Source organism: Rhinolophus hipposideros, assembly GCF_964194185.1.
Source record: "Rhinolophus hipposideros genome assembly, chromosome: 12".
NCBI lineage: Eukaryota > Metazoa > Chordata > Mammalia > Chiroptera > Rhinolophidae > Rhinolophus > Rhinolophus hipposideros.
The window spans coordinates 26,539,696-26,562,563 of NC_138058.1; the positions used below are offsets into that span (position 1 = coordinate 26,539,696).

A 22,868-nucleotide genomic window follows, 5' to 3' on the forward strand; every position below is an offset into this window, starting at 1 on the left:
GCAAGTCTTACCCTGCATCCTCTGGTCTAAGGACCCATTTCAGGTCTCTGATCCTTCTCTCACAATCCCCATTCTTTCGAAGAACTCTCTTGTGACTATGAAGGGGTAGCACGGGGAAAACGTGGTGATGAGGACAGTTCTGATTCTTGATTGCAGTGATGGTTCCATGAATCTCACATGAGTGGTGAAATGACATGGAACTACACACACACGGTACCAGTGTCCCTTTCCTGGATGTGATATTATACCGTAGTGGAAGATTTAACCATGGTGGGAAGCTGAGTGAAGGGTACAAGGAATTTTCTGGACTATCTTTGCAACTTGCTATAAATCTACAATTATTACAAAATAAAAAGTTAAATAAACATTTCTTACTTGAGCAAAAACAATTTTAAGTGCTTCATATTGCTGTGTCTGTGATGGGCAGGCCCTCTCCAGCAGATGAGGTCTCTCCTGCATTTACCTTTGATGCCCTCCCTCAGACTCTCTGGGTCCACCCTCTGGAAGGACTTAACGTCTCCCCCCTCAAGTAGTTTTATGTTGGAAAGAGGAGCTTGCAAAGGGCAATGCTTAACCCACGAAAGCACCGATGGTGCTCCTGTGGGCCTGGGAATGCCCGGGGGGAGGGGGAAGAGGGGGGAAGCTCAGAGTGGGAGAGGGAGTCAGGTATCCCCATCCCCCCAGAACTGTGACCATGGCCCCAGTTTCTGCCCCCTCCCATCAGAGGTCCCCCTGACCTTAGCCCATTATCCTTCCCATTGAGGAGAGGGATACAGGGGCAGTGGTGGTGCTGTGGGGACGCCGTTTCCCTTCTTGTCATTGTTTTCCTTTTATTTCAGTGAGAGGCCCACGCACACACAAGCTGCATGACCAAGGCTGTCGGGTCCTGTTCGAGTCTCTGAGCTGGTGGTGGGCAGGTGCATGCGGCTGCCCACCTCTGGGCCTGGGAGGCGGGACAAAGTGTCACATGGGGGTGGAGGCTTAAGTGTTAGCTTTCTTGGCGTCACCAGGGCTGCCCACTCTCCGTTCTAGCCGGCTGTAGGGCCTGCTGTAGGGCCTGCTGTAGGGCTCAAAGGCCGAGGAACCCAGTTCGCAGCCGGCAGGCAGGTCCAGGAGTGGGGCAGTGGAAAAGCAGAGCGCTGGAGCAGGGGGTGGCAGAGGAGGGGGCCCAGAGGCCGAGGTCAGGGGGCTGAGGTGTGGGGAGGAGTTCCTGGGGTCACCCAAAGAGGTACCCCTGTGGCCGGCAGGCAGGCCTGACAGGCTCGACAGGCTGGGGGTCAGCGCCAAGAGGCTGGGGGCCCTGGGCACAGATAGCAGCCGGCCCTGCTCCAGCAGCCGCAGGATGTTGGAGGTGGCGAAGGCCTCAGACGCTGAGGAGGACACGTGCTTCTCCAGGTCTCTGCTCTGGTCTTTCTTCTGCTTGGTGCGGCGGTTCTGGAACCAGACCTTCACCTTGGGGTAGTGGGGGCCAGGGTGTGAGGAAGGGAAAGGGGACAGGCAAAGTAAAGGGGGCAGCGGGGAGGAGAAAAGGAGAGGAAGGGCGTGGGGGTGTAGTGGTGTGGGAGTGGGGGAGCAAGGGTGGAGTGAGAGGGGAAAGAAGGGCGTTCAGATTGTCATTAAGGTCTTCCCACAATCAGCCAGCTCTGGGTGAACTGATAAGGGATACTGCCCCCCCCCCATATTAGGGACCCCTCCACACACACACATACTGCTAAACTGACTCTGGCTTAGGATGAAGGAATAGATTAGCAAGTGGAGGGTGGAGTTTGGAGGGCAGAAATGAAGTTCCCCTCTTGGCCCAACATACCTTCCACTCTTAGCCAAGTTCGTGGCTTCAGCCATCATTTATGTGCTGATAATTCCCAACTAGAGATCCAGGCCATTATCTAACTGCCTGTTAAACTCCACATATACAGACCCAGCTCAGATCCACTCCACCACACGGGGACCCCTCCTCACCTTCCCTCTTCCAAGAAGGCATCTCCACCCAGCCACACAAAAACCTGTGTGAGTTCCCGAGGTCCCCTTCCTGTTCTGCAGTGCAGGCCCTTTTCTCTTCCTTTGCCCATCTCACCTGGACTACGGCCCAGTTTCTCCATTTATGCCTCTCAACTCTGGCCACCCATGAGAGCCACCTGGGGAGCCAAACTCCCTTCTCACCTCAGCTCAATCTACTCAGAATAAGGTGTCTGGGACTCTGACACTAGTTTTTAATGCTCACCAGGTTGGAGTTTTTAATGCTCACCAGGTTATCCCAAGGTGAGAGAAGCACTGCTTTAGGGGTCTCTGTGCTGCACATTTAAACCTTAACATTTGCAGGGCCGGGAGCAGGAGGAAACTGGGAGGCTCTGGCTCATGGCCTGACCTGCCTCTGACCTGCACATCTGTGGGTACCCCAGCCTGCTCACACTCTGCAAACAGCCCTCACTGACCACTTCTTGGGCCTAGGGTTCTGAATAATGGATGCGTGGTCTGCCTTTGGGAGGACTGCTGTGGGGAGAGGCTCAGGAAGTCGCCAGAAGTGGGCTCGGGCCATATGGCAGGGAATTCTGCCACACCTGAGTATGGTCTAGAAGGTGGGCACAGGCTCCTGGTGGTGGGCACGACCCTTGGCCTTGCAGAGTCCTCACCTCAGCGAGGGGCATGACCAACGGAGGGCGGAAGTGTGGTCCTGTAACACATGAGCCTGGGCCAGGGGTCACCTGCCAGGTCGGAGGCTAGTCTTACCTCTCCTACCGTGGCCGTGAACTCTCTCACCCAATCTGGCCATTCCCCAGGGTGAACCTGTCGCAGCCCCCGCCCACCTCATGTTCGGCTTCTCAACATGATATCAAGTGTGAGAGGACGTGGCAGCATGTTGAGGGGGACTTCCAATGGCCACACACTCAAGCCTGGGGACAAAGAGATATCAAGTACCTCATATCCTAAATGGTGCCACCAATAAAAGGGCAGAGAGACCCATTGTCAAGGCTGATAAGAGGAGGAGAACTAATCTGTAGAAGAAAAGAAAGGCTGGGAGGGAGGCTCAACAGTCAGCCCTATGGGATCTTGGATGGTGACAGGAGACTTCTTCCCCTATCTGAGGAGAGGGTGGCCCCCCCAGAAGGGAAGTCAGGGCCCCCACACTGAAAGAATCACTTGTAGGAACCAGAAGTGCCCGAGAGGAGAGACTGGCATTTGCCCCCCAGCTGGAAAACTTATCAGGCCACAGCACCTACAGGCCCATGTCACTGGTGCCACCCCTGCAGCACCCAGACTTGAGTCCCAGGGGCACAGAGACCGGGCCTGCTTCTAGCCCGGAGGTTTCAGGAGGCTGGCAGCTGGCTGGGGCAGTGCATGCCAGCAGGATGAATGGGGACCAATGAGTGGACAGCTTGGAAAGAAAAGGATAGGGTGGCCTCAGGGGTTCCCTCCAGCTTTTGGAGGGTGTCAGGGAGGCCAGCAACGCCTGTGACTCTGGGTGAAGGAGTGGAGAGGTGAGGAGTAAGAGGAGGCAGGAGCAGGAGGGTTGCCTGGGTGAGGACCAGAGCAGAGCTAAGGCTGCCTGGGGCGAGGCCGAGCACCGCCACCCCTCCAGCCTGGGTGAGGCTCCTCACACCACAAGGTGCCCAGTTATTTCAGAAGCTCTCAGCCTACCTGCCACTACCCTCCCTGCCCTCCGACCCTAGGGTAGTTTGTTGATGGGAGAAGAGGGAGCCGTTCCAGAGGCTACAATGGGTGGTGTTAAAGACAGCAGGGTCCTTCCCCTGCAGGTCTCTCCAGCTGTTGGGGTGGGGGGGCAGGAAGGAGAGGACATTTGAAACAGATGTGCTTTGTTGTTTTAACCTGGATTGGATTGAATTTCAATAACCAAAAGTGAACAGAGAGTTACAGGATCTACTTGAGACTGATTGCTTTATTCATTCACTCATTCATTCAACAGATATGTATTGAGCGCCTACTGTGTGCAAGTGCTCTTCTAGGCTGGGGGAATTGGCAGTGAAGTAGAGCAAATCTTGCTATATAGCGTAGACAGTATAGAAGGGAGTCGATGAACAACAAATAAAAACAAACAGCCATGGGCGGCCGGTTGGCACTGTGGTTACAGCACAGTGCTCGTAACTTCAAGGTCGCTGGTTCGATTCCCACATGGGCCAATGAGCTGCGCCCTCCACAACGAGATTGAAAACAACAACTTGACTTGGAGCTGAGCTGATCCCTCCACAGTTAGATTGAAATACAACGACTTGACATCCTGGAAAGCACACGCTGTTCCCCAATATTCCCAAATAAACAACAACAACAACAACAACAAAACAAACAAAAAATGACTGTCAGGTAACAATAAGTGCTTTAAGCAGTATCTCTCAAATTATTTGGGGTGGGGAATCACTTTTTAAATTTTCCAATTTGTTGTACACCAATTCTTTTGTAAAATACAATTATAATGAATTACTAGAAAAATTGCTGTATTCATATCTAAACATTCTCCATTTCTGCACTTAACTTATCATGGACAGATCATACTTTTGAGGGTACCGCTTTAGAGAAAGGCAGCAGGATAAGAAGGGGAGAGACGGGGAGGTGACTATTTTATTAATGGGTGGCAAATACAGCTTTTCTGAAGGGGTGACATTTGAAGGAAATATCAGTCAGAATAGGGAGATAAGGTCAAGGGAGATATGACCAAGTCTGGCTGAAGGAAGCTATTGGGAAGAAGAAAACCCTTTATGTGTGTCATTTCCGGAATTCAATTGCTCCATGAAGCAGTCCCACCAGCTCCGTGGGGACCGTGACTAGGTTGCTGCATTCCTTTCCCCTGCTAGGAAGCCTCCTGGCTTCTCTGCTTGGCTAGCACCTACCCTCTTAGGACTGCAGGCCAGGCACCACCCCCAAGAACCCAGAGCTTAGTTTCTCATCTCTAAAATGGGGACAAAAACACCTGGGATATTGCAGGGATCATATAAGGAAATCCATGCAGAAGGCTTTGCATGGTGCCTGGCCCACACTCAATGTAAGTTAATTATTGTTCATTGCTCACTTCTCCGTTCCTACCTCTGAACCAGGGGGAGAGGACAGACCCAAACATCATGGTTCCTGCCCTCAGGAAGCGGAGGGTCTAGTGGGAGAGTGGCACTAAGCCACTCCCAGCAAAACGGTGGCAATTAGGTTCAAAGGGAGTGGCAGTAGCAAGGGGTGTGACTGATGAGGAGTAGAAAGCTTTTCCAAGGTGCTCTCCCACAGGAGAGTGTAGCCGGAGAGATAGGCGTGGGCTGGCACTGGGTATGGGAGTCTCCTGGGGAAAAGGGCCTGGAAGGGGAGGAGGGAAAAGGCAGAGGGCAGGTGGGGCAGGGGCTGGGGTCTGGCATGCCCATTTGTTGGGCACTTACGTGCTAGGTCAGGAATTCAAACCCTGGCTGCACCTTGGATTTACCTGGGGTCTTTTTTTTCTAAGTCCTTATGTCTTTTTTTTCTAAGTCCTTATGCCCATCCCAACCCATTAAATTAAAATCTCGAGGGGGTGGGACCTAGGCATTTGTACCCACTCTGTGGGTGATTCTAATTTGCAGACTGTGGAGGTGGGTGCTGGAGCTGCCAAGGTGGGAGTGAGAATACCTGCCTGTTTACTTCCCACCATCAATCCCACGGTTCCTGTCATGCAGAGTGTCATGCGGGGCCTCTGGTCCCGCTCCCCACATAAGAACGCAGGATACGGTGAGGCCTAAAAGGAATACCCACGGAGCCATAGATGGGGGAGTCCTATCACTATAGTGTCACTGGAGGCTGGGTTGGAGATACAAAAGCAAACATCCACCAGTACCCCAACAAGGGGTCTTCCTGCACCCCAGTCTTTCTGGCGGCCGGGCAAGATACACACAGGAAGTAAGATCCACACGATCCGCCATCTGCTTTTCTGCCTGCCAACCAACCCCACTTGCTAACTGCAATCCGCGCTTGCTAGCTCAGCCACGGCAGTTATATCAGTGGCTAATGGCTAACCAGTTACAGCTGATGGCCAACTAGTCACAGTTGATGACCATCTACTACCCGAGCCAGCACCTTTCCACGTGAGGTTGAGAGCCTGGAAACTGCTCCCCGGGACTCTGTCCCCTCACTTCCTAAGTAGTTGATTCATAAAGTATAGCAAACAAGGGACAAACTGAGTAAAAGACAGGCTCAGAGCCTCTGAACTCATCCCTCCTCCTCTAGGAAGCCTTCAGTTCCCCCTCAGGGGTCACCGTCTTCCCAAGGTTAAATCCAAAGTTGCTGGTCCTTTTAAGGCTCAATTCAATCGCCTCCCAATTCTGGGGCACAGGTCCTATCCTAAAGTACAGTGCACGTCCTGGGGTGTCGCCCTCCCCTTGTCTTTTTGGTACCTGCAGTTGTCTCCCTGGGGGCTGCCATCTTGCCTCCTGCCTCTCCCGGGTCCCCTGGAACTCAGTGTGCTTGGTGGGGTCACCTCCAATCTGTTTCAGACCCCCCTGTGACCCCTAGCTGCATGCCAGGAAAGGGATATGGTTTCCACCTGGCTGCCAGGACAGGGGAGGCATTTTCTGCATGATCGTCCATCACCTTCTTTAGGCTCATGCATGGTCAGTGTTAAATTCTGGGACTCATTGTTGATTCTTTACCCCTGGCCCTGAAAAAGGTCCCCCGCCCAGCTGAGTGAGGGGGGTCCTGAGCCAGCCTCTCACCCTCCCTTCCTCCACAGCCACATCTTCTGCTCTGACCCTGGTACTCTGGTCATTCATTCAGACAACACATAAATACCAACCATGCAATACATGCCAGCATTGCCAGGTGCTGAGAAAAGAATAAATAAAAATCCATCTCTACCAACTGATGTCTCAGACACGAGTAGTGGGGGAGATAGACAGGTCAGCAAGTGTTACGACATGGTAAGTGTTTTGATATAATATATATAATATATGTATATTGTATATATAGATGAAGTGTGTATATACATGTATATGGAGTGTATATATAAGTCTCTCTCTCTCTCTCTCTCTCTCTATATATATATATGAAGACCCTGAGGTGGGACAGCCTTGGGTTCCATTCTGGTTCTTCCCTTAATTAGTGGATGACATGGGGGAAGTTACTTAACCTCTCTGTGACTCAGTTTCCCCATCTATAAAATGGAGATTGTAATAATGCTTTCTTATCACTTTGTTGTGATGACTCACTGAGCTAATAATCATGGACGTAGAAAAGTGCCTGGCAGATACTGAAGGCTTTTAAGCAGCATGGCTTTTAAGGCTTTTAAGCAACAACATCAGCTGAAAAATATATAGGGGCTGGGTCTTCCCTAGAAATTCTGACTTGGAACCTGTGGGCTGAGCATGGAATCTGAGCCAGGAATCTGTATTTTCACAAGAACCCCAGGGGTTCTGCATATAGTTGATCTACAGACCATACCTTGAGAAACACTGCTTTAGTCCAACACCAAACATTTTCCTTGAAACAAAGCATGATAACAAAGTGTATTGGGGTGGATTCTAAAACAAGGGGAACTGGACTCCATGGGACCCTCCCTGTTTTCTGACAGGAGAGGAGCTTTCAGCACATGGACTTTGTGGGGATGGGATAGGTGGACGGTTCTTCTGATGGTTCTGAGAGAGAGATCCCTCTGAGACTCCCTCCTACTCTCCAGGGCCTTCCTTCACTGCACAACCTCGGGTTCTAGGCAAGGCCAAGGGCAGAGATCGGCTGTGCTTTGTCTTGTTCACTGTTCCTACATCGGAAGGACCCTTTATCCTGCAGAACTCTGAGGGCGGTAGGGAGGGAAGAGAAGGTCTTTCCTGTTCTGTCTACCAGTTCCTGTAAATGGGCTTCTCATTGAAATGTTCAGACAACTCCACTTAATTGGGCACATGGAGGTTAAGGAAAAGACCAGGAATTTGAATGGGTGCTGAAAAAGCCTTACTCTTTCTCTGCCTGAATTAGGACCATGCCTGGGTGCTCCTGGTATCCAGGAAAGAGGGTAAAGATACTGGCTGGCAGTAGGAAGAGAAAAGAAGCAGGCAGACACAGAGAGAAGCAGGCACTTGGAGAGGAGTCAGGCCCTGTATTCAGGGGAGCACCAAAGGGGAGGTCTGTGAGGACCTGGAGCTGAAGCCATGGGTCTACAACAAATTTTGGCTTCCAGTCTCCATCAGGCCTCGTTACACCATGGTCCCTGTTCTTGGATTTCCATAAGACTGTGCCTCCTTTTTTGAATCGCTTAGGAGTCCGTCCATTATTTTAGCACACTTGAAGGAATCGCTTGTCTTTTCTCCCAAAGAGTGCTGACCAAGATCCTCAGATAACTTAGAGAAAAACCAGCCCCCAGAGAAATAGCTGACATACCTTGCTGACATCTCCACTTGGACCTCAAACTTAACTGATCTAAAACAAAACTCTAGATTCCTCTCCCACTATCCTGTTCCCCCCAACTTTCTTAACTTGTGAAGTAGAGTCAGTAATCATTTCTCACCATTCATCCTGTTGTGTAAGCCCAAACCACTTCCCTTTCCCTTGCCCTGTGCATGTAATCCATGAGCAAGTCCTAGCAGGTCCTATCTTTAAATGACAATACATCTGAGATCAGTTCACTTCTCCCCTCCACCACTATTCTGTTCAAGATACCATACAGTAGCTCCTAACTGGTCCACTCTTGTCCCCATTTTCCAGATGGCAGCCAGAGTGCCCTCTGTAAAATGCCACTCATCTCATGCCAGTCTCCCTTCAACACCCCACCATGGCCTCTAAGCACTATATGATCTGCCCCATCTATGTATGCTTATTACCCTCCAACTCTAGCCACACTGGCTTTCTGACACTTCTAGAACATTCTATGTCAGATCCCACCCCCAGGTCTTCACAGTTATCTTGGGTCTTGACTTCTCTTCTGGCTCCTCATCTAGCTGTCTCTTCCGTCATTCACACCTCAGCTCAATGTCATTCCCTCAAAGAGGCTTTTCCTGACCACCCTAATAAAAGATTTCCTTTTAGTCTCTATCATATCATGTTTTATCTCCCTCAGAGCACTGTTAAAAAAGAGACAACAAGCCCCAAATGGAGTCACTTGTGCTAAGCCCATGTCACCAAAATGAGACTCAATACCTTACTTAGTTGTAGTTTTAGCCTCTCCCAGGAATGTAATCTTAACCAGTCTGGAATTTTCTGGTCTGCAGTAGTAATACACCTGCTAGTACCCTTCCATCCTTCATAGGTAGGTTACCTAAGCTTGAAAAATCCAGTCGTTCCCCTTTCTGCCTGTAAAAGCCTTCCATTTTGTACAGCTCCTTGGATCTCCTTCTTATTTGCTGGATGGAATGCTGCCCAATTCATGAATCACTCAACAAAGCCAATAAGATCTTTAAATTTACTCAGTTGAATTTTTGTTATTTAACAGCACTCATCAATTTTATTTATTTATTATTTGTTTATTTTAGTTTCTAAGCATTTTAAATTTGATTGACCTTCCAGTTTGTTTTTTAAAAAGTAAAACATTTAGCACTCACCTCTTTTAAATGTAGTTTGTCTTTCTCATGCAGAATAGAAGAAGCCTCTTTTGAGAACACTTGGGTTTATGCTAATGAGGTCACTCAGGGTGGGCCCTTAGATAGTTTCAGGATGGGGCTGGTTCCAAAAAGACCAAACTTGTGATTAGAGGGTTGAACTTTCAGCCCCACCTCTGACCTCCAGGAAGGGGAGAAGGGCTGGAGATTGCATTATAAAAACTCTTAAACAATGAGATCCAGAGAGCTTCTGGGTTGATGAACACAAAAACATGGAAACTCTGGGAGGGCGGCACACCCAGAAAGGGTAGGGAACCTCTTTGAACCACTCCCCTCACCCTGCTCTATGTATCTTTTCCATATATATTTCTGAGTTGTGTCCTTTATAATAAACCTGCAAATAAATGTAAGTAAAGTATTTTCCTGAGTTCTATGAGTCATTCTAGCGAATTATCAAACCTAAGGAGGGGGATGTGGGAGCCCCCAAATGTATAGCTGGTCATAAGTACAGGGGCCCCTGGGACTTGGAACTGGCATCTAATGTGGGCCTGTCCTGTGAGACTGAGCCCTTAACTTGTAGGGTCTGTGGTAACTCCAGGAATTAGTGTAAGAATTAAAATGCATTGAACTGTTGGACACCCAGTTCGTGTTGGAGAATTGATTGCTGTTGGTGTTGGAAGTATCAGAAGTGGTGTTGGAAGAAAAATCTCACACCTATCCCAAAAGGTTGTGGTGAGGACGAAAGGAGTTAGCGCAAGCCAAGCACTTAGAACGGTGCCTGGTGCACAGTAAGCTCTCAATAAATGTTAGCTATACCTTATATTATCTCTAAAACCCCAGGGTTGGGGAAAGAAAACGGAGGGTGGTAAGCCATCAGTAAGGGGAGGAATCCTTGAGGGCTCGCTGGGTGCCCAGCTCTATGCTGGGCTCCCCAAGGAGGCCTGACGAGTACATTCTTGTCCTTGGGAAGTGCATACTGATTGGTGCACACCACACACACACACACACACACACACACACACACACACACACACAGTTTATAGGTCAAGCCATGTGGAAAAGTTCTCTTGGGAGGAGGTCAAGAGGCCTTAGGGAAGGCTACCTGAAACAGGAGAGTTTTGGCCTTGACTTTCATAGGCAGGGAAGTATAGGGTGTATGGGATACAGAGCAGGAAAAGGATGAGGACGGAGAAGGAGTTGCTGGGATGGACATCGGAGGTGCCCAGAAGAGCAAATTTCCAGGGAGAGTTTGGGGGCAAAACTAGTTGAGGCAGAGGATAGTTAGAACAAAGAAGAGGGGCAGGTATTGAAGGGTGACTCTATGCCTCGACCTCAGGGTTTGAGGGTGACTCCTGATGTTCCCCGGGAGCACTGGCCTGGCTCAAACACTGCAGCCCCCTCTGTGAGCCGCCTGGCCCCGCTGCTCCCGGCCCTCTGCTGGGTTGTTCTCGGCTCTACAGCGGCCTCTGGAGGAAAACAGGTCCAGGTGGACGCGACCCGTGCCTGCAGGACAGCAGCCACTGCCCAGCAGCCCCCATCCTCCCTGCTTTCCCCTCCTCTTTCTCTTCTTGCCCCTTCTCACCCCTCCCTGTACCCCACTAGGGGTTTATCCCAGGAGGAGCCTGCAAACCCCTCAAGGGTGTGTCCTAGTGCATCTGAATGCCCCTTCATGAGAGGTGGACTGGGCAGCATTCTGTTGGTGTGACTTGAGGAGCTGGAGGGATTCTGATGAGGGAAGTGGTGTGATCTTGACTTAACGGCGGCCCCTGAGGTGCCAGGGAAAGGACAGCAGCAGGCAGTACAGGGAGAAGCCTCACTCATCCTCCTGCGGCCTTCCCCTGGAAATTCACCCCGGCCTGTCTGCTTCCTTACTCCTCTTCTCTTCCCCCATACATCCCGTTTTGGCTGTTGTCTGCAATGCGTCTGTTGACTGATCTCCGTCATACGTGAGATTAAACTACTAGAGCGGTAGCTAAACGAAGGTCTCTAAGGCACCCTTCGACAAGTTCCAGGAGGGTTGCCCAGTTTATAAGCAGCATAGAGATGCCAGACTGCTTGTCCAAATCCTAGCTCTGGAACTTTTTATTTGTATGACCTTGGGGATAACTTTTCCTCATCTGTAAAATGGGATAATACTGGCAGTTTCATCAGAGTGTCGTGGGAAGGGGTTGGTGAATTAACATGTGCAAAGCACTTAGAACAGTGCCTTGGCACAAGTACTCAGTATTATTATTGCTGCTGTTGTATTTATCATTATATAGCTCTATTGCCAGCTTGAAACGCCTCCATTCACACAGAGAAGGTACTCAGCGTACAAAAGTGTTTTCTTTAGGTTAAACATACTATTGCTAAAATGCTAAGCCCTTCTTGGATGAAGGGGGTGTTCAGACCCCTTCTCTCCAACAAGAAGTTCTGAGCCACGATGAGGGGAAGGTGATGGAGGGTAGGAAAGGCCCAGAATGGGGAAATGCAAGGTCCCAAAACATCTTTGTAAAATCTCATCTCTCCCCCAAATCCAACCCCTCATCAGCCCTTTCTGCAGACTCCTCTAACATGCCACCATCCTTCTAAGCCACTCCCTGCAGCTTGAGAGTCCCTTCCCCCTGGTTTCTCTGACCTTTTCCCATATTCTACCCAAACTGACTCATGCATCCCAAAGGCCCCCGGTTGACATATACTGACTCTCTCTTGTCAGCCTTGTATTTATTTGCTCTGGTTTACCTGTAACTTTAAGTCTGTCCCCAATGCATTACCTGTAACTTTAAGTCTGTCCCCAATGAATGTCCGCACAACTCCAAAATTGGGTCTCATAACCAAGGAGTTCTCAGGCTTCCAGGGCAGGAGTGGAGGAGCTCAGATGCCTTCTTACCTGGGTCTCAGAGAGGTTCAGCTGGCGGGCCAGCTCAGTGCGCTCACGGCCCACTACGTACTGGCAGCGCTGGAACTCCATCTCCAGGCGATACAGTTGCTCGGCTGTGAAGGACGTGCGTGTCCGCTTGGGCCGGTCTAGGTCCAGGCCCTTAGGCAGGACAATTTCCCGGATGGTGCCTTTGGCATCTGCAGAGAACATGAAAGGAGGCAGGTTAGCTCACTAGTTACAGAGTTAGGCCACCAACAAGCATCTTAATTAGAAGTAGTTAGGTCCTTAATTAGGACCTAACTGGGAGCTCCTTGGGTGTGGGTTTGGCTGTGTGACCTCTGACATAGGAAGATTAGTGTCAATGGAAAACTTACCAACTCAAAGCTGCCCTGATCGACACCCTCCACAGTTGCAGGAATTCCAACCCTCTCTAGGTGGCATGCACAACTGGAGTTTGCAATGTGCCCAGAAGTGGTAGTGGCTGTCGCTGCTTATGTTTTTTAGTCATAGTAATAGCTGACACCTCTGTAAACCTTGCTCTGGGCCAGGCACTGTTTCAAGCACTTTAACCCTCCCAATGAAATTGCAATTACTGTTATCCCCATTTTACAGACGGGACAATGGAGGAACAAATTTTAATTAACTTACCCGAGGTCGCACTGACAGTGTTCAATAAGCTCTAGAAACACCCTCATTTTACTTTATGAATACCCTCTTTTAGTAATTCTTAATGATTCAATTGATGTATAATGAAGAGGACTTTGGTCATGGGTAAAAATAGAACCTTCTGGATGGGTTCATCATTGCCCTGGAAGACATAGAAAAGGACCAGCTTTGGGATATGCTGTCTGTCAGGAGGCTCCTTGGGAGCCACACAGCTGCAGAACCCACCTTTAGAACCCCTGCTATAGAGGGTGAACCTGAGACCTCTCCCTCGCAATGCCCCACCATAGGATTTATGAGATCAGTTCCTCCTGGCTCCTGCCAGGGCTGGTTCACTCCTCAGGGCGTGCTTCAGCTCCTCATGGGCTCCTGGCTCCCAGGTCCTGCCCCTGATCTGAGAGGTTCTCAAGCACCATTGTGTATACAGTCAACCCTCAGGGAGAAGGTGAGTCTGGGTTGAGGGAACAGTGCTTAGACGTGGCCCCCCACCCACCACTAGGCTGGTCTTGTGAGAGCACAACAAACAGATGGGGGCCCTGCTTTTGGAGTGTTGGTGGGAACCACAAGCCTTTTGGGACAACTCAAGCTTCCCCCTTCCAATCCTTTCTACATTCCAAAAAGGTAGGGTAATATTTGTGACTCTGTTGTGACTCGGTCCCCTTTGCTCAGGTCCCACTATTTCCAGTTCTGAGCCCAGTCTCAGAACTTCACAAGACCCAAATGACTCCATCTCCAAAAGCACTGATTTTATTTAAAAGGTCTTGGGGGGTGTGGACTGGAGGAAGGTGGTAGGTGCCATATATGGTGCTGGAAGCTTCACATCTTCTCCCTAGTAAGCCCCCCAAAGTCTACCTGAAGCTCTGAGCCAGTGCTCCTACCTGAGGTCAAACCATACACCACCATCACCACCACTCATTTCCTCTTTGTAGAAGAGCTAAGAGGAGCATTCCCACCTCAGGGAGCAGCCAAGGTCAGCTCTCCCTCTCAGGGTTAGGGGAGGCAGAAAACATATAAAAAAAGGCAACCTCAGACTTGCCTGCCAGATATCAAAACATGCCACGCAAATAAGCACATGAAAAATGTTCAACATTGCTAGCCATTAGAGAAAGGCAAATTAAAACCACAAAAAAAACATACTAGAATAGCTAAAATAAAAAACACTGATATTGCTAAAGGCAGGTGACGATGTGAAGAAACTAGATCTCTCAGACCTTGCTGGTAGGAATGTAAATGGTTTAGCCACTCTGTAAACCGGCCTGGCAGTTTTTTAGAGTTAAACATATACTTACCATAGAACCCAGGGACCACACGCCTGGGAATTTATCCTAGAGAAACAAAATCTTAGGTTCACATCAAAACCTGCACACAAATGTTTATAGCAGCTTTACTTGTAATAGCCCTCAAATGGAAAAAACCCAGATGTCCGTCAATGGGTGAATGATTATACTAACTGTGGGACAGCTAGACTATGGGACACTACTCAGCAATCAAAAGGAATGAGTACTGATTGACAGGACAATTTGGATGAATCTCCAGGTCATTATGATGAGTGGGGGAAAAAAAAATCACACCAAAGTTAGTCCCCGAGTTTCTGCACTACATAATTCCATTTATATAGCATTATTAAAATGACAAAGTTATAGAGGTGGAGAAAAGATCCCTGGTTGCCAGGGGGTTAGGTAAGGGCTAGTGGTGAGAAAGATCCTTGAGGTGATAGAAGAGTTCTGTATCTTTATTGTGGTGGTGGTTATATGAATCTATCAATGTTGTGAAGTGTTATAGAACTATATAGAGAGACAAAAATAGGAGTTCATGCAAAAATGGGTAAAATCAGAGGAGTTTAGTCAATTATATTGTGCCAGTGTGTCAATTTCCTGGTTTTGAATAGATATGTAAGATGTCACCATCGAGAGAAGCTAGGTAATAGATACATAGGACCTCTCTGTTGGAACCCTCTCTGTACTATTTTTACCTTCTTGCAAGTCTGAAATTATTTCAAGGTAAGGCATTAACAAGAACAACAACAAAACGTGCTCTGAAGCTCGCATGTTTTGTCACAGAATGGACAATTCCATTGGTGGAGAGAAGGCAGTAGTGTTTCCCCAAAGTGCCTCTGCATTCCACTTGTGGTTTTTCAGATGATTCAAAATGACACAGAAATAAACATTTGTAATTTCAATAGTTAAGCATTTATTTTAATGTTTACTAGAAAAAAAATTCCCCCTTCTTCCGCCTCCAACCCCCCCACTCCGGTTGTTTCTCAGTCTAGTTGTGTAGGGCCCAGCTCCCTGGCCTATTCTGGTATTATGAGCGTTGCGCTCCCTCCACCCCTTCTTTCGCCCCCCCCCCCAGCTGAGGCAGTCGGCAGCTCCCGGGGGAAGGTGGAAGAAGGGGAGGGGGGAAATAGGCAAAGAAATAATACCCAGAAGGTATAAAATGCAATTACAAATAAATGATTTTTTAAAAAAGGGGAAACAGTGTAGTAGGAAAAAAATGCTCAAGTAATTTATCTGGGCTATTCACAGAAAAAGATTCCAAATGGCCAATAAACAAATGAAAAGGTAAGCACAGCTTCACAGAAACCAGGATGATCCAAGTTCAAGCAACATTGGAAAATCATTTATCTCCCATACGGTTGGAAACACATTGAAAGGTGATTAATAAGGCAATGACACTCCGTAGGGAAATCCACACTCCCATTCACTGTTGGTAGCACCATAAATTGTCGTGACCCTTTAAGACTGCATTTGTCAAGATTAAAGATGTATATAATTTTTACCCCGGCAATTTTATTTTAGTACGTAATTATTCAGAAAAGTGCAGGCTCATGTGTGCCAAGGTATATGTAAGGATGTTTGCTACAGCATTGGTCAAAATATTGAAAATTTGAAAGAGTCCTCAATGTTCCCCACAAGGGAAATTGCTGAACAAATCATGGTAATTCATACTATAAAATACCATGCAATTAAAAAGAATGGGGCAATAGCTATATGAAATGACATTAAGTGGAGGGTTCTAGAATAATATTTATGTAAGTAAAACAACTGCCTATATTCAACCACTCAACACATATTTTATAAGCACCTACTATGTGCCAGATATTATTCTAGAGTCTGGAGATATAAAAATGAGAAAAATAAACAAGGTCCATGTTCCCATAGAGTAGACCCTCTACTGGAGAGAGAGAGACAGATTAATAAAATTTAAAAACTAAAATATAAAGTAATGATAAATGCTGGGGTAAGAATAAAACAAGGAGCTATTACTAACCCTCTCCAAATAACCAAAAGCCCATAACCACAGTGTACGTGTACGCATGCGCTATTTTACCTAGGACGGTCAGAGAAGGCCACTCACTAAAGTTAAATCATGAATGTTGTTCATCAGTGTCTCCAACTCCTTTCAGGCACAAGGTAAGGTTGCACTAATTTTCTTTGAAATTAGATATGACCACATGACTTGTTTTAGCCAAGAGGAATGGAAGCAGTCACTTTCAGGTGAACACTTTAAAAGCTGGTTCATAATGTGATGGTCCTGGAAGCAGGAGCCAAGATGGAGCTTCATGAGTCTGGGTTTCTGAGTACCCGGATGAACCACTGCCCCCTTGTGATACACTTATCACGTGAGTGAGAAATATACTTACTTGTGTTTTGTTAAGCCTCTGAGATTTGGGGTTGTCTCTGCAGTAAAAGCTAGCACATCCTGACTGACATAGCCTCCTTCCTGGAATCATTCCTTTTCTGAGTGGAGTTTGGGAGAAGCACCAGGAAGTAGGGACAGCTTTCATTCCAGGGCCTCCTTGCAGATAGGCTCTTGTTAGGGTGAAATGCATGAGTCTAAATGGAATGAGTCCTGAGTTTCGCTGCCCTTCAGGTCTCCTCAAAGAGGGGTGAGCCCTAGGGGTACAGGGGAGGGTGTTTCTGTCCAAGGAGATTTTGCCCTGGGAGAGGTGGTAAGGGGACCCCTGCCTGACAATACGTAGTTAGTCAATGCTCCTGACCTCCCAGACCAATTATTACCCCCTTCTGGTACCTGTCCCAAGAGACTCCCTCAAAGCCCTATCTGACTTCATCCCCTAGCACCCAGGAAGTTCCTTTACATGACAAGCTGTTAATGTGCTGATTTTTAAGTGAGACAAGGTCCTTCCGGCCTTAATCTGAAAATATAACGTGATTACTCTAAAAATTCCTTACCAAAAATTTATTCTCAAATTTATTAAGAAAATTGAAAACGAAAGAATAGTTAAGAGAAAATGTTAAAGAACGAGGAGAAACTACTTGCATTATCACACAGCAAACTATATTACAAATCTATAGCAACTAAAATGGTATGACGCTGACACAAGCATTATGAACCAAATCCATGCATAAACAAAGATTTGGTATGTTACAAAGATGACATTTCAAGTTAGTTGAAGGAGAGACAGAATTATTAAAGACATGGCTTTTGGACGATTAGCTCATTATTTGGAATAAAGTACTTTGTCTCACACTGCATACAAAAATAAACACAAGATGGATTAAAAATTTCAGTGCAAAATATAAAGCTCTAAAAATTGGAAAAAAAATTTAAAATAATTTTTAAAAGGAAAGCAGATGACAGATTTAAGTACTTAGAAATAAAAGCTTGTGCAGGATGAGACACATTTAAAAGACAAATGACAGGTTGGGATAAAATATTCATAATACATCTATAACAGTCTTAATTTCCAGTACACACACAGTCTCTATAGACTGATGATAAAGGGAAGCAGTCCAGTGGGAAACTGAGCAAATTATATAATGGGTTATTCAGAGAAGAGAAATGCAAGTGGCTAATAAATATAAAAATACTTAAGTTTAAAGGGAATCAGAGAAAATGAAAGTTACAACAGCAATGAGATACAATTTTTTTTCAGATGCCATATTTCATCAAGCTGGGGAAATTGTGCTGGCCAATGTGAAGGAAACTATAGATTTTCTCGAGCTCTGTTATTAAGAATATAATTTAATACAATATGAGGAGGTTTTTTTTTTTTGTAGGGCTATTTCACAATGTCTTGCTCATTTAAAAATACATAAATTTTATGTCCTGAAAGGTTTATAGAGGTTTCTACCCCAGGAAAACATTGGTATACTTTGATAAAGACAGATCCACTGTTTGAACATAGTTTGTAAAAAAAAGAAAAAGAAAAGTTAAATGTTTATCAAAGGAATATGTTGATGAAATCACAGTACAGTCATGTCTTCAGTTATCATGCAGGAATTAAGAAGAAGGAGGTACATCTCCATATGCTGTCCATTATACACTGCTACGTGAAAACAACAAGTATGTATTAACCCATTTTTACAGAGAACTAAAAGTAAAACTAATAACTGTGTGTGTGTGTGTGTGTGCACGTACATACTTAGGGGGTCTGGTAGGATGAACACCTCTCTTCTATTGCTCTGGGGAGTAGAAACTAGTCAGAGATTCCTTCTTACTTTGTGTACTTTATTATTTGATTTGTTGCAAAGACTAACAAAAACATTTTTGTAACAAGAATGATGATATATGTAAAATCTTTGGTTGAAAAACTTTCTCATCAAGAACTAAAATGTAGAAGCCCCAAAAGGAAATGACCACTAGATGTAATTGTAGTTTAAATTTTAGTTCAGAAAAAAAAAATTCACAGCAAAGTTTAAAAAAAGGAAAAGATCAGCATCTACAATACATGTCGCAGAAAAAGGGATCATTTCCTTAGTATATAAATAATGTTTACAACTATAAAAAAGCAATGAGCAAACCAATATAGAAGTGGCTAAGCACATGAATAAAAAACTCACAGAAGAGGAAGTACAAATGAAGAATAGGTATATGAAAATATGTTTAACCTCACTAGTAATTAAAAATGCTAACCAAAAAAAAGATCATTTTTCACTTAAAAAGAATTTTATTCTAAAAGATTGAGTATAACCCCGGTTGGGAGGATGTGGAGAAATGCCACATTTATACACAATTGCTGGGAGTATTAATCAGTACATTTTTGGCATTTGGAAATATCTATGACAATTTTAAGTGTATAGACTTGGATTTCAATTTTTCACTTCTATTAATTTATCCTATAATTATACTCATCCCAGATATATGTGAACTGATGTTTATCATTTAAAACATTTTATTGTGACAAATTTTAAACATATATAAAATTGGAGAGAATAGTGGTATGAGCCCTGATATACTTATCCCCTGACTTCAACAATTATAAACTCAGGAACAATCCTATTTCTTCTGTCTATGTAAGTTTACGCAAATCTCAGCCATTATATCATTTCATCTGGAAAGTTTCTATATGTATCTCTCTCTCTATCTCCTATAATAAACCACCACAATACTATTATCACAACCAAAAAATTAATAATTCCTTAACATAATAAAATGTCCCACCTGTTTTCCTATTTTCAGATTGTCTCATAAATGTATTTTTTAAATTTTAAAATATTTATTTAAACTAACTTAAATTCAATTTTAATCGGTTGAATTAAATTAAACTTAATTTAAAAATTTTTAAAGTTTATTGGGGTGACAATTGTTAGTAAAATTACATAGATTTCAGGTGTACAATTCTGTATTACATCATCTATAAATCCCATTGTGTGTTCACCACCCAGAGTCAGTTCTCCTTCCATCACCATATATTTGATCTCCTTTACCCTCATCTACAACCCCCCTTACCCTCTGGTAACCACTAAACGATTGTCTGTGTCTATGAGTTTTTGTTTCTCATTTGTTTGTCTTGCTATTTTGTTTTTTTTGGTTTATATATCACATATCAGTGAAATCATATGGTTCTCTGCTTTTTCTGTCTGACTTATTTCGCTTAGCATTATACTCTCAAGATCCATCCATGTTGTCACAAATGGTCCTATTTCATCTTTTCTTACCACTGAATAGTATTCCATTGTGTATATATACCACAACTTCTTTATCCATTCATCTATCAAAGGACATTTTGGTTGTTTCCATGTCTTGGCCACCATAAATAAAGCTGCAATGAACATCGGAGCACATATGTCTATGCATAAATGTTTTCAGGTTTTTGGGGTAGATACCCAGGAGCGGGATTGCTTGGTCATATTCATAATTGTATTCGTAATTTTTTGAGGAACCTCCACACTGCCTTCCATAGTGGCTGCACCAGTTTGCATTCCTACCAACAGTGTATGAGGGTTCCTTTTTCTCCTCAGCCTCTCCAACACTTGTTACTATTTCTCTTGTTGATGATAGCCATTCTAACTGGGGTAAGGTGATATCTCATTGTGGTTTTTATTTGCAATAAACAAAATTTTAACAACCATCTGTTCAAAATTTTATACAAAGATGTTCACTGAAGCATTGTTTGTAATAGTGAGAGTAGAACCAATCTAGTCATCAATAGGGAACTGGTTAAATAAATTATATTATATCTGCATAATGGAATACTATGCAGATGTTAAAGAAAAGAATGAGGAAGTTCTACATAGAGAGATTTCCACAAATGTTTATTAATTGAAAAAAAGCAATTTGCAAAAAAAAATCCCACTTTCGTAATACATACCTTAACATATTTATGTTTTTCAGTTACTAGGGAAAGTTGGGGAAGTTATATTTTGGGAGTGGAAGTGCATTATGTAGGGGAAATAAAGAACTTTGAATTTTTACATGATATAGCAAAACAGCATTGATTGGGTTTGTAATTAGAAAGTTATTTTATACTTCAGAGAACAAAAGATATCAGAAACAAAATTAAAAGACAAATTATAAACTCAAAAAATTGCAACACAAACGGAAAGCAATGAGTTATGACCCATTATACAGAGTTTCTCTAAATCAATAAGGAACGGGATATTTGAAAATTAAAACTGAAAATAAATTAAAACTGGTTAAAGGAAACGAATTAATAGACAACAGCAGAAGAAATACAACTGGCCAATAAACATGACAAGAAAATTAAGAAATTTCATTAATAGTCAAAGAAATAAAAATTAAAATGCCAGAAAGGTACTACTAATTGCCTGTAAGATTGGCAAAGGTAAGATATATGTATATATTTTTAGAGAGAGAGAAAGTCCAATGTGGGGAGAGGGCAAAAGTGGGGGCATAAATTGTTAAACATTTTTTCCTGAAGAACAATTCGACAATAACTATCAATATATAAAGTGTAAACTGTGATGGCCAGATTTGGAGATACAAGCACTTTCAGGCATTGCTTGGGGTGGGGGTGGGGGGTATCATCTATGGAAGGCAATTTGGCATTATCTTCCAAATTACATACACAGATTCTCTTTGACCCAGTAATCTACTTTTAGGAACTTCTCTGACAGACGTACCTATACGTGTAGAAATGACCAAGGAACAAGTTTACTTACTGTGGCATAGTATATAATAGGAACAGATAAGAAAAAAGCTACATGTCTACTAATAGGGCATGGGTTCTATAACTTATATTATGGTCCATCCAGTCCATATAAACGGAATACTATGCATCTGTAAAAAACAAGCAAGAAATGATTTACATCCTAAGATATACTGGTAAGTGAATATAGCAGAAAAATATACAGATGTTATCATGAGTAAAAACTACAAACAAAAAAAAAGAATATAGCTGCACTGACTTACATAGCATAACAATTATTTGGAAGGACTTGTTAGAAAGCAGTAAAAAAAAAATTAAAATTAAAATTAAAAAAAGCCGCCCTTGCCTTGACCAGATGGGAACCTAAGAATAGGGGGCAGGACTAGGAGACAGCGTACTAAAAACAAAAACAACTTTTCGAGGTTTGAGTCATGTGAATATTTTAAAAGTCAAGAAAACACGTTAAAATTTTTTTTTTAATTTCAGTGTGTGTAAACCTTTTGAAACAGCATTTCTATTGCTAGGAATGTATCCTTGAAACACTCAAAGAAGTGCGCAAAGACCTGTGACTTGCGACTTCATTTCCGTGTTTATATTTGGGGAAAACAACGGAACATCCTCCGAGAGGTAAGGAGAATTCGGCTTTCTCCGACCAAAGGAATACGTTACGGTCATGGAACAGCTTGAAAAGGGTGAGCCTGAAAAGATGACCCCTGCGGATTAAAAATTTTTAAGAGGTAAATCGCAAAACAGATTACGTAAAATGATTCTCCTTTTGCTAATGTTTGTATCTGAAAATGTGAAAATCTCCTGGAAGAAGACACCTGAATCTGGGAGCCTTCTACTGCTTCGGGTTTTTTTGTTTTCAAATCCTTTTTCTACCTGTGAGAGAGTCCCCGCGGGAGCCTAGCTCCTGGCCAAGCGTCCTCCCCCCGCCGGGCCCTGGCTCCACGCAGCTCCGCTCGTGGACGCAGTGCGCGAAAGTAGCAAAATTCACAACAGACCCTGGCTTTAATAACCCGGTTATTTCAAGTTCCAGAGAAGGACTGGAGGGTGGGGGTAAGAACTGGGCGAGGCGGAGGGGCGCGGATTTATCTGGTTATTTCTCTCCCCACTGGTTGGCTTTGCGGGTGGAACCTCACACTAAGCGGCGACAAAGCGTCGGGAGACTCGCTGGCGACCTGGTGGCTCTGCGCTTCCCGTCACCTCCTGCTCCGAACCCGCAGGCCTCGAGCGGCCTCCCCGGCCCTGGGGGTCCAGCTCTCGGTAAAAGAACGACATTTGACGTTTTTCAGGTTTTATATTTCAGTGGTTCCCAAAGTTGAGGATTGCAAAAAATTCCAACAATATGGCGTTGGCAACTGTATATTTTAACAATTATTCTGTGTTCTGGCATCATCGCCGTGTCATATCAGGAACGACACTGTGACGTCCAAACAGAAGGAGGGAACAACCTGACAACAGACGTTCCTCCAGGCGACGGGCGTTGCGGCCTCCTGCTTAGTGAGAC

General features: G+C 44.9%; 1 protein-coding gene across 1 annotated transcript in view; it reads right to left on the reverse strand.

The window, feature by feature from the left end:
• Nucleotides 1-981: 981 nt before the first annotated feature.
• Nucleotides 982-22,868, reverse strand: part of VAX2 (ventral anterior homeobox 2) — a gene marked incomplete at both ends in the record, with an annotated part of 28,577 nt that continues 6,690 nt past the window's right edge. Inside the window, 2 exons of the mRNA XM_081068314.1 lie at nucleotides 982-1,452; nucleotides 12,352-12,539. Of these exons, the coding sequence (XP_080924440.1) occupies nucleotides 982-1,452; nucleotides 12,352-12,539 (659 nt within the window). The remainder of the gene's footprint in view (nucleotides 1,453-12,351; nucleotides 12,540-22,868) is intronic.